The 13,085-nt window shown below is 42.9% G+C and overlaps 1 protein-coding gene across 4 annotated transcripts in view; it reads right to left on the bottom strand.

Moving 5' to 3' along the window:
• FMN1 (formin 1) overlaps positions 1–13,085 on the bottom strand; it is a 336,510-nt gene that overhangs the window by 208,044 nt on the left and 115,381 nt on the right. For 3 of the 4 annotated variants that reach the window (XM_073639006.1, XM_073639007.1, XM_073639008.1), the window contains exon 4: positions 7,001–7,118. In XM_073639006.1, the coding sequence (XP_073495107.1) occupies positions 7,001–7,118 (118 nt within the window). Of the gene's footprint in view, positions 1–7,000; positions 7,119–8,526; positions 10,638–13,085 lie in introns of those variants that run through there. The other variant, XM_073639009.1, reaches the window with a different exon arrangement.

Below are 13,085 nucleotides of genomic sequence, written 5' to 3'. Positions count from 1 at the left end.
CTCATAGCTCTCTCAAGCAGTTTACAAAGAGCACATAAAACTCAATATTGTTTACCATATATTATCCACCACAATAAATGCTTCCTTTGTAGTTCATGTTATAATTTACCATCGTCCTTCAGTTATCTAGCTGCAGTGTTTTCTGCACAAAAAAAAAACAAATCAATAGTGATAAAAAACTTGTAATATATCTGATTACCTAAAAAATGCCTCTATCTCTGCTTATCAGACTTTTCTTTTCCCTGAATTTATCATCCACTCTCAATTTACTGGTTAAAAGCTTCACTGAGACATCAGGTTACAGATAGTTATAGGCAGAGGGATAGGAGAGCAGTTGTAGAAAAAAAAAAAAAAAAGAGGGAACGAAAGAGCAAGGGTGGGAGAGTAAGCGAGTGAGAGAAAGAAAAGAAAAAAAGCTTAAAAAAAACAAAGAAAAAAAAGAAAGAGCGACAAAATCAGAGACAGAGATATTGACAGAGCTTTTAGTAAGTGTGTGGCTCACTCCAATTCCTGATTCAGAGCAACAGTATCACTATAAAAAGTTATCCAGGCTGCTTCTGCTTTTTAGTAAGTGAGAGATAAGAGATCATCATAGCAGCTAATTTCCATCAATTGTCAGCAGAGTTCAGGGAAAACGGACGATAGGAAAAAAGCTCCTTATAAAGCTGTAGGACGTATGTAATAATATGCGCATGTGACATGAAAAATAATACTCATACAACAGCTGATTCTGAAGAGACATCTACAGAACTGGCAGAAAAAGCCAACTGCTGTACTCCGGGACCGACTGGGACCCTAGCATTTGGAAGCACACAGGCCCACGCCAGCTCCATCCCCTTTACCAGATTGGAATCTCTATTACTTCAATTACCCTGCCTGCAGGAAATCAAGATTTACTACTACCGTACCTATACTTATATATATTTGTATGTTTGTATAGCTGTATGTATATTTATATACAGCTATATAAGATTTAATAATAATATTGCAATATAGCAGACAAATAACACCAGCATATAGTAATGATAATACCACCATCCGATTATTAAACAAGCTTCCCATTTATAACTTTTTTTTTTTAATTAAATGTCTGTATATGTGCATGTGTGGCGCCCATTACTGGATTTCTCCACAAGAGGCCCCCACAGCATACACACACCTCCGCCTTCCACCTCAGACCACCAGAGGGAGCCCGATAGGGATATAAATAGGGAAGGTGGAGCTAGGCAGCTGAGTGATTCAGCAGTTCCTGCTCAGACACAGAAGGAGTCAGTGCAGTAGAGCCAGAGCCTAGCATTTCCTGCAGAAAGAGTTCAGTATAGTCTGTAGAGTGAGTCCAGACTAGAACTCACAGAGTTCATATAAGTGAGCTTAAGGTATGCCGACGCCTGTAAGAGCGGTGAAGAGCGGCAAGCTGCCGTTCGTGTGAGTAGCCTAGTGAGGGCCCGAGCGGGGCCGAAGGCAAGTGGAAGAGAGTAACATAGGGGGCAGAGGAGCTTTACAAGCTCACCCCAGAAGCATATACCGGACACTGGGTCCGAGTCTACGTGGATCTTCATGACCAGTAGAAAACAACCAGAACCCCTGGCGAACTACATGTCCCAGGATCACCAAAAGCTGATACGTACCAGGGCCAGGAATCACGGAGACCCCAGAGAATAGGGAGAGTGATCTCCAACAGAAGGCCCCATCACCAAGTCAGCAGGTGCAGAACAGAAACAAAAAGTTAGGCCTAGCTCCAGGCAGGTCAGAAACTTACTACAGAGAGGCAAGAAACAGGAGGCCCTACACCCGCTCACTGGGGAGAATCCAGACGTGCACCCCTCACCCTACAGTGCTCCGGGATGTGCCTGAATTTCCATCAGTAAAAGGTACTGAAGTGACTTTCGTGTGTGCTCCTATTCTTGCTCTGACCCGGCTGGGTCCCCTCTGTCCTGCATCCCCCCTCCTACGCTGCCCTGAGGCCCTGCTCCACCTGTGGGGAGCGATACCATCTAAGCTGCCACAACATCGGCCTCAGTGGACTGCTGCAGCGCTGGTGATCCTCACCAGACACCACAGGTGGCGTCACGAACATTTACAAACCTATTATCCCAATATACATTCCCCTCTTTTCAGTTGTCCGCCCTGGGCCACGGACCGGGCCAGCCACCGTGATACCCCCCAAGCTTCGTAAGGCCCGGTGCCGAGTATCCCACGGCCCCGGGGGCGCGACACATGTAATGTAGTGCAAGTGTATTAATATTCTCACCTACCGCCACCTTCTCCAGGATCTAGCGCTGTTCTTCTCTGCTACTCTATGACGTCACTGCTCCGCAGACTGGCCGGGTCACACTGCGCTCTGTGTGACCCATAAGTGGTATTTTCAATGTAAGCCTATGGAGGATCAGAACGAAGCTCCAATGACTTACATTGTAAAGGAGGCTACCGGCTCACACACCGAGCATAGAGTGAGCTGGCTAGTCGCAATTGCGCTGACGTCCTGAGGATGCAGACACTGTTAACAGACACAAATTTGTTTGTGGGCCGTCTGGTTTTTGCCAGAATTGCCAGATGGCCGTTCGGCACTGGCTGTATTCCACCACATTGGCAGTCCCATAGAGAATGAATGGAGGGGTGGTGGTGCACATGTCCAACCACAGTTACATTCAGACGGAGCTATGTAGAGCCTCACTCAAGAAGGTTATCACATGTTGTAAGGATAGATGATAACTGCTAAACATGGGAATAACCTTTTAAAAACAGAAGCAAAGGATCCGCATTCCAACTCCGGTCCCTCAGACCACCCAAACTGCCTCCATAATAATACAGAGCCACAATAGAGCAATTCAATCATGCCCTCAATGTACAATCTTGCTATTTTTATCTCAACAAAAACAACTTATAGCCCTCTCACATAGATAATTATATATTTTAGCCCGATGAGGCGTTCCTTTCCTAGGGCGGTCTGGCTACACAGCGAGACTGAGTGAAGTCTCCCTGGCTTCGCCACTTTCACTGCGCCTGTCCGGGAGCAGTAGAGACTCTGCACCGAACCAGGGGAGTTCACAGTTTTGTTTTTGTTACTTAAAAAAAAAAAAAAAAAAAAAAGACACGCTGCAGCTGGAGGACAGGGGTTTTCCGAAATCAGAAACGCCCTTTAAAGTTTTCTTGCTATTACAATGGAATAATGGGCAGCTGCTCCTTTTATTTGTAACAGCAATATAAATATGGTATGTTAGGATGGCATCTTAAACATGGCTTCTAGAGAGGCTCGGCATGGCATATTTATAGGTTTGCTTGTGCTGCATAGTGTCATAGCTAATTGCACAATGATCTAGATATTTGGGATGACTAAGCCATCAGCATTTATTTGGAATGATGACTGCACACAAGCTACGCTGTACACTTCCTACTCATGCAGCATTACTTCATAATAGTGGAGTAGCGTGGGGAGGAGGGGATGGGCAGTTGGCCTGGACACAAAATCAAAATTTTAAAAAGAAGAAAAAAAAAATAGCAGAATGAGCTCCACTTTGACCTATATGATACTGTATGTCGGCGTCAACATGACGTGGCTACAGATTGCTCCTGTGGTGGAGGAGGGAGCCATAGACCGAAGGACTATATGGCGCAGGCTGACCATGACATTCCTGCATTACATTGCCTGTGCCAGACTGGTCTGACTTCAAGGAAATAGAGGACTCCAATTAGGGAGCATAGAAAATTTTTTTTAGTCGGAGGAGGGGTGGCACAAAGATGGCACACTCAGGATGGTTTAATTTCTTTTTAAGGGGGCACTCTTAGGGCTTTTTATTGTAAAAAGGGGTAACTCAGAGGGCTTTATTTATTTATTTTTTTTAAAAGGCAGTCCTCAGGGGACGTTATTACCCAGTTAGGATACGCAGTACTTGTCTTGTTCTGGGCGCTGTCACTCCATTTCATGCCACTGCTTTATATTAACATGAACTGTAAGGGTTCTTGCACACTGCATACAGACACTAGTGGTCCCATCGGCGATTACGTCCGAACAACCCCGCAAAACAGGATTCGGGGCCATAGACTATAATGATGCCGACAGAGTGAACGTGCGCTCTGCCGTGCACCATTTCTGGGCTGTACGCCTTCTGGAAGCAGACACTCAGACGTAGTAGACTGTATCTGGGTGTCCATCTCCAGTAGGTGTATACTCCCAAAAATGATGCATGTCAAAGCGCACATACGTTCTGTCGTCACCTTTATAGTCTATGGCCCCCATCGGTGCAAATGGCAAAATCGCGTTTTGCAGGGGGTTCAGACATAAGACCTGACGGAGCCACTGAGCGGGTGCCTGAATGCAGTGTGAAAGCACCCTTAGCTATGGGTCATTGTATTCCTCTAAAACATAAAATCTGCTACTGGAGTAGAAAAAAAGATTTCTACAAGTCAGCAATCATAATAACACAAATAGCTCACCATCACAGACCATTATCTCACATGGAGTAATAATGAACACCAAATACAATGAGGATAAAGTCACATCCGTAGTCAAATATTTGTTCTTGGAACCATTATCACTATGCAAAATACAAGATAATATTACTCATTCTATGAGCTTACTGAAATAAAGCTGGGAACATAAGAAATAGAGTACAATAGTGTAAGATGTAATACTCTTCTCTCTCCGTTTTGCTTTTTGTTTCGGTGTCATTATGTTCACAATTCCAATAATTACAGGAACCTCACAATTCTAGATATATAGCACTTAAAGAGATTGTCCAGGATTGGCACGAAAGTCTGCAGTCACCATGTGTCCATAGACTTGTGTATCCTCACATGCACACGCTGTCAGGATTCTCTGATGCTGGGCGGTCATGTGACCACTAGACATGTGGGGCCCTTCTTAATATAAATGAATTGAGATAGGCTGTGCACAACTAGTTGGAATGTGGCCAGGAGCATGTGTGACATGCAGAAGTAGTGCTGTTGCATCGTATGACATGAAGAAGTAGTGCTGTTGCTTTAAAAGCATTCAGCAACTATTAGAAGTAACATAAGCACATGAGATCAGAAAAGTTGTGCTCCAGAAGCATCCAGCAACTTGAGAGGTTAACACACTCACCGCAAAAGGGGAGTGTTTTAGCAGAACCCCAGGGGGATTGTGGGGAAGTTGTTTACTGTCTGGCTGGAGCCAAAGAGAAAGGTGGTGTGTGTGTTCTGTATCTCACAGAAGCGCCCCTGCAAGTGAAAAGGATTCAAGTCAGGAGTGAAGCTAAGCACAGGTCAGGTACAGTTCCTGAACTAGAGGTGCAGAGTATTGTCAGGCAGAAAGATAAGGACTGGAAGAAATGGTGTCACAGGGATAATCTCCCTCAGCAAACTCTCCCTCCCTCCTCCATCTCACTGTGCTGTAAGGAATGCGGTGTTCATTAATGTGCCTTTGCATTAGAACTGTGCTGTCCTGTACTACTGGGAAGACTGTGAACTGCTGTGCTGCTAAGGAAACTATGTGTGTGTAACACATGCATGTCGCATACTTGCGGTCATATAACTATCAGTCTCACTGCTGGCACCGGACAGTCCTGACGGCACACAATGTGAGGATTCTCAAGTCTGCAGTCACATAGAAACCCGGACAACCCCTTTTGAGGGGTTGTATCAAGTTTACAACTTATCACTTATCATGTAGATTTGTGAAAAGTGTCTGATTTCTGGAGGTCACACCACTGGGGCCCCCAAAAACAATTTCGAGAATGAAGGTCCCAAGTTTGAATAGAGTTGTACTCTGCTACCTCTGTCAGTCAGATTAACTTGGAATAAAGCAGAAGCTTGATTGCTGGTCCATTTTATAAGAGGAAGTTAGACCTCCAGTTCTTGTGATCAAAGGGAGCCCTAGCAGTCGGTCAACTATCACCTGTTCTATGGAGAATGTGATCCTTGCACAACCTCTACCATCTTTGTTTAACCTCTTATAGAATGAACTATAGGATCACTCAAAGAATCAAAAATCACAAAGTCCGTTTTTCATGCATGTGTTCTATAGGTCACATGTCCAATATAAATCAATGGAGCTGTTGACATGTCTGTGCTTTTTGGGGGATCAATTGTTCGCAAAAAAAACCCAAGAGAAAGCAAAAAAATATTTGAGACATGTCCGGTTTGGATCCGAGTCACGGATCAAAATTACAAATCTATACGTCCTTGAAAAATCAGTGACAACAAACATCATCCATGTGCAATCCGTGTGCTGCCAGTTTTTAACACTGTTATAGGTAGTATAAGCTTTGTATTTTTGTTTAAGTATAAAAAAAACACTGATGAAACTGAAGGTGAAAACTGAAACACTGACCAAATGCTGATAAAAATCAGATCCAAAATGCTACTGAAAATCAAACTTTTTTTTTTGTGTACAACCGAACTCAGACCCAATGTGACCCGATGTCCTTTTCCACAGGTCGTTGTGAAAACAATTGTCTCATGAACTAGTCTGATCCGATTTATGGACTAGATGAGTGCTTTTAGATAGCAGGCTGCAGGTCTGCTATGCGGACAGGCACACACGGCTACCCATGTCCATACTTTGCGGATAGGACTAGCCCAAGATTTATAATGGCTGTCTGAAGTTAAATGTTGCATTACAATTGGGGAAGCACAGCGCTAACACTAATACCTTATCAAAAGTGTTACATAACTGCAACAATTAGCTGCAGAACTTGCAACTTCTGGCAGATTTTCAAGTATGTCCTCAAAAAACTGAAAACCTAGATCACAGGGGGACACACTGTTCTACAACATGCAAAAAAACCTCACCATCATTCGGAAACGTATCTATCCTTCTATATAATAATAATAATAATAAGCTAGGTAGTTTGTTGAATGAGGAGATTTTGATTTTGTCTGTACACTATGGTCAGGTGGTGGGTAAATGGCTTACTCCTGCCCATGGGGCCCACTGGACGATTCACCTGTTCCCCTGTGGGCCAGTTGAAGCCTGGTTACAATTAAGGTTAGAAACACTAAAACATTACGATGGTTGCCCTACCTGCTTCAGTATATTTCAGACCCACTTTCTCCTCCTCATCCTTCGGTTTCGGTGGTGGCCACACAGCCTGCAATCTCCCAGGGGTTCGATCTTCTGGGTCAGATGGGCTATTGTCTGGCTGTAACAGAAGTTTCCAAAAATATATATGTTAAGTCCCTCTGTAAAAATTTTACCAAAATCAAGATCAATACTGCCTTTAAGAGAGTCAGTTTGAATGCGCTCAGACTGACCTCTTGCATATCTGAAATATCATGAAAAATTACATTTTTCATTAAGAATCTTAAAGTAATACCTTCGAATGGTTGGAAAAACTAAATTGATATCTAGTGTCTGAAAATGGTTTGTACATGTACCCTGTGAAGTGTAAGGTGCTGCTGAATATATTGGCTCTAAAATGATATATTTTTTTGCTGTCAATTAGAAAGTCATCAAATGCATTTATTTGATGTCACATGGTGCCTCTACGAGGTAACACACAGATTTCTTCTGTTGGTTTACATGCCATATGAATCCAAGGGGGAAAGTCTCCATCATCTGACTCTCTAAAATGATTGAACATGAAAAAAATTGATCCATACTTGTCTATAGAAACCTTTTGACAAATCATTACAAAATGAATCTATGATATGCACACTTTTATAGAACAGTAGAAATTTGTCAAGGACTAAACAATTGATGGCCTATCCTTGGGATAGGTAAACAGTAAAAGATTAGGGTGGGCTTAAGGCCCCGTCACACTTAGCGACGCTGCAACGATCCCGACAACGATATGACCTGTCAGGGATCGTTGCTGCGTCGCTATGTGGTCGCTGGTGAGCTGTCAAACAGGCAGGCCCACCAACGATCAGGGGAGCAGCGACATCGTGGAAAGAATCTTTCCACAATGTCCTGCTCCTGGTTACCAGCCTGCTGCTGGAGCAGGAGCAGGTGGGTAACCATGGTAAACATCGGGTTACTAGGGGCACACGCGCACCTAGTAACCCTTTGTTTATCATGGTTACAAGCCTGCTAAAGTGAGCGGTAACCTCCCGCTCACTGTAGCAGACTGGTAACCATGATAAACAATGGGTTACTAGGTGCGCGTGTGCCCCTAGTAACCCGATGTTTATCATGGTTACCAGCCTGATCGCTGCTCCCGCTGGTCACACACAGCGATGTGTGCTGACCAGCGGGAGGGCAACGACCAAAAAATGGTCCACGACACTTTGCAGCGATCAGCGACCTCACAGCAGGGGCCTGATCGTTGCAAAGTGTCACACATAGAGACATCGCTGGTGAGGTCGCTGTTGCGTCACCAAAACCGTGACACAGCAGCGATCTCGCTATGTGAGACGGGGGCTTAACATCCAGCTCCCCCACCGAACAGTTCAAATTAAGAGAAACTATAGTACTTGGAGCTAGAGCAGATATCAGCTGAGCAGTGGGTATGCTGGACCACCACCCATATATCCCACGGATAGATCATCAATTGTTTAGTCTCCAGCAACCTCTATTATGATCAACAATACAGGAAAAAATAAACATACACTTGTCTTATCCATGGTCTGGTCATTGTCTATGGGTTTGGGTTTTTCAAAGATGGACTTCAACGATTCCTTTTCAGTCTTTTGCTTCAGTTTCACAGCCTCCAGATCAAGAGAATCAAGAGGTGGGGTCTTCTTTGAAGCACCTGTGAAGAAAGACTTAAATGCTTCCAATGCAGACTCTGGCTTCTCCTCTGCAACAGGAACGTCTTGGTCGCCATCATTAGTTTCAACTGTAATGGGGTCCGCCACCTTCTCTTCCTGCTTTGGTAAATCAAAGTTAAGCAACATGGAGAGTTGCTCCATGAATTTGGAGCTTGTTTTAGGCTCCACTGGAGACCTTATTTCCTTTTTACGGACTGTAGCTCCGTTTGGAAGTTTGGATTTTTGCACAGGTTGAGAAAGCTTTAGCAAAGCCAAGTCACTATCCCCTTGTTTCACCATAACAGTTTCTTTGTCATCTGCAGTTGTCCCCTTCTTGTGCACATGAAAACCACTAAAAATGGCAGGCAGTTGGAATAGCTTCTCACCAGGGGTATCAGTAGCCGGGACAGGTGTTTGAGAACCTGGACTACTTCCCCCTATATTTTCATTAGTATCACACTTTTCATCCATAGGCGTCCCTGCATTTTCTGGCCTGTTCAGGTCTATCTCAGGCTGGCCATCTCCCTCTATGATAACAGTACCCTCAGTCTTTTCCACTTCTGAATTCTGCTTGGGGCCATTGTTCATGGATACTTGAGAATCAGATAAAAGCGTGGACACAGAAGTCTTTGTTTTTTTCTGGCATATATCTTGTTTGGAGCCTTCGCCATCAGAATCTGAATCACTTGAGATGTGAACTAGAGTACCATGTACCAGCATACCATCCTGGTCACAGTCACCTGGTGCATGGTCTGGTGTAGAATGCATCTTAGATGTTACATCCTCACAAATGTCTGAAGCTTTCAGACGCTCCGTGTACACTCCCTTCTTTTCATCCTCTTGCTCTTGTAAAACCCTGGCTTCTGTCCCTCCCAGGTTATCTATTTGTGGATGAAGTTCTTTGTTTTCCTTCTCCACGTCGTCACTTTTACCTTGTCCTCTGAAGACTTGTGAATCCTCCTCATGGTGTAAATCCCTTTCTCTTGTAATGTCTAAATCCCCGTCTAATTGCTCATCCTGGCTAATTTGTTCATCTTTAATTTGTTCTTTTAACTCGTCATTCTCCCTTGCACCATCAATCTTTGTGTCTTTTTGATTTATGGGGTCACAATTTGCTTCTTCAACTGCATTCGGTTGGTTAGTTGACTCTTCTGCTTTATTTCCTAAGGAGCGGAATGCTTTGAGAACTGCACTTTCATCTTTTAGCTTCGGATTTTCCAACTTTGTAGTAATTCCTAAAAACGACCTTATGGAAAATTTAGCAACGCCAGATGGTGAAGAGCTGCTGGGTGGATTTGCAGTTGTGGTGACTGGAGAATTTGGCTCTTTAGTACTGCTGCCTTTCCCTTCCATATCCATGAAGTTTCTAGATTTAAATAAAAAAGGGTGAATGAGGTCTAAAATAACTGGATCAGCAAATCTTCAGAATGGCCATTTAAATCCAAGGGGAAGTGTCTCTTCGATACAGAGAAAATATTTTTTTTCAATTGTAATTGAGAAAAAAAAAAATTAAAATATGTCTATCGTGCCGAGCTTCCAAACACTTAAGCCATATAAAAATTACAAGTGAGGAAAAGAATTAAGCAAAACTGGCCTGTGTTATCGTCCGGAGTATTCTGTAGTAGCCTGCAGATTCCGCTTCCTGCTTTTTAAACGGGAGCTCAGTAGTTGCTTGGCAGCTTAATCACATACATATGACAGAGTGTTTAAGAAATGACCGGCTTGACAGTTATGAAAAGACCTCTCTGTTCAGTTCCAGCTTCAGCACGTCACCAATTAAAAGCCAAAAAGAAAGGAGAAAAACAAAAGAAAGAAAGCAACCGCCGTGTCAAAGAGGAAAAAAAAAGCCTAAAAATAAGTTGTGTATCAGAAGCATACAAGTCCTCTGAGCTGAATCAGGACAGAGCTCCTTCTTCCGCCTTGCTGCAGCCTTTCTACGGAATGTAAATGTCATAGTCTGGAGACAGCCTAGAGGAGGCCGGTTTCAAGTTACTTTACCTCCCAACTTTCAGGTAACAGGTATTTAATGAGGTGGGAGGGACTGACAGAGTCAGGAAGGAAGGCAGCTAAGTAGACCGAACACTGTGACCCGGCATTATGTGCTCAGATCCTGTGGAGCAGCAAGGGATCTGCATGGAGACTGCAGCCATGTTCATGTCGTGAGAGGTTATCCCACCTAGTGCACAATCTTACACGCTTAGCCTTGTTATGAAACATACTTTAGTGTTAGTGCGTGACCGAGTGAGTTCTGATAAAAATAATATCATAACAAAAATAAATATTTCTATAGTGCAAAATATTCTGAGGCACTTTACAAATTAAAAAGGACATGTACTGACAATATCAGACATTACAGAGACAAGCATAATCCAACAATTAACAAGAGGAGTGAGGGTCCTGCTTGCAAGTTTACAATCTATAAAGCTGTGCCATATTATACTTCTCCATGCATATTTTAACTTAAAGGTAATTTATTGGCTAACCATAATGGTATCAGAATAAAGACATGACTCCTATACAATACAACCCAATCAACACCAACTAAGAGTAAATAAAAGCATAGCATATATAGGAGATAGCATTATAGGTACTGGGTATACACACACACACACACACATACATACATACATACATACACACACATATACATATATATATACATATACATATATACACATATACACACACACATATAAATACACACACACTATATATATATATATATATATATATATATATATATATATGTATATATATATATGTATATATACACACACACACACACACACACACACACATTAGTATAAACAAGCAAGCAAACATACATACATACACATCTGAATCTGAAAAATGTTGCAGTACTTAGGCTGGGGCTAGGTAAGTGTCGCATGACACTGAAATTGCAGTGACGCACTGTATCTAATGATTTCCTAGTGCAGTGAAGAAGCAAGGATCCTGGAGTGCTTGTAAGGAAAGCAGATAGTGTGTGACCCTGGTGACCAGCACGACTGTAGTGTGTTCTCTCCTGTACAAGGGTTTATAGAGAAGAATAAAGTAACCACAGTAAAAGCACAGATCCAGCTCCTGCACTCCACTCACACTGACTGCTACATACAAAGACTGTGGGCAAACTACGAAGACTCTGCTCCCTCCTCACTCATAGCTGGGAGGTCCATGCTCCAAATATGAAGGATCTTCTTGTCAAAGAACAAGTTAGCACCTATTTTCTACCCCTGTAGACACCAATCCCGTTATGTGTTGTACTGTAATGTAAATCATGTCTTGCGTCTTTTGTATATATTGTGTATTTGAACAGTAATGTATAGTATAGGATGTATAGTGTAAGGTATATTGTTATAGGACAGGTAGTATAGGGATGTAGATAGTTGACTGTAGCATAGGTAGTGAAGATAGGATAAGTTAGGAAAGAGTTAATGTTGGGACTAACCTACAGTGGAAGGGGCTAGTGTTAGGGAAATTGACTGTGTTCCTGTTAGTTGGTCAGATAGGATCTCGAGTGCAAAGTGAGCAGTGCTGCCTAATGGGTGATCCCTAGTGAAAGGAGACTAAGGGGAGGGATAGTGTAATCCTGAAAAGGAGTGACTGACTAGACAGAGTGGCCTTCACGAGAGGGGTCCTAGCATAGGACGCAGAGTCATGAACCCCAGAGCTTGTAACTCAGAAGGTAAAGGGTCTAAACAGGTCTGAGTATGTGGGACTAGTGAGGGTCCCGAGTGCAAGAGTTCAAGGACGCTAGTAGTGGAAGAAATAGGACACAGAACCGAAGAGCAAGTAAGGACACTTGCTGATCAGGACTGTTGCATTAAAGCTGGGTTGGGCCGGAGTAGAGAGAAACAGTGTGCCTCACTAGCCCTGGAGAAGCTACGTAGGAAAGAGCTTGAAAGTGGAAAATGCTTTATACTGTAAAGGAAACGTCCATAAGAAGGTTTAAAGGTTTATTCTTGAAATGGAAAGTATATCTTTGTACAGTGTTAACCTTGAAAGCTTGCTATTTGTTACCATCTTTTAAGTTAGCCTCTAAAAGGTATCAACCCACTGAGGACTCACGATTTTTAATATTTTTTAAAAGGGAATGTCTCATCAGAAAATGGTCGATTTTCTCATTGGCTATTTTAAACTCTTACTCCCTGTCCTTTCAGGATGAGTTTACAGCTTTCTCCTTATCAGAGGAAGGATTACATGGTGGTAACACCTCTATGCACAGTTGATGACACAGGATTGACTAATCCCAATAGGTGATGCCACAGCTGACCCTGCTGACCCTCCCTTCACAATGACCTTTACAAATTAGGTGCTTCAATCTAGTACTTCAAATGTACACGTGGATCTCCTGAAACAAAAAGTATGAGTGTAGCATAACCCCTGTGCAAAGTGTGAAAATTACTAGATTTCTCATT

This window comes from Phyllobates terribilis, unplaced genomic scaffold (genome assembly GCF_046119375.1).
Source record: "Phyllobates terribilis strain yellow unplaced genomic scaffold, ASM4611937v1 Scaffold_7__3_contigs__length_470593459, whole genome shotgun sequence".
Taxonomy (NCBI): domain Eukaryota; kingdom Metazoa; phylum Chordata; class Amphibia; order Anura; family Dendrobatidae; genus Phyllobates; species Phyllobates terribilis.
The sequence above is the reverse complement of the archived record's forward strand: the minus strand, read 5'-3'. Positions and strand labels throughout refer to the sequence as shown.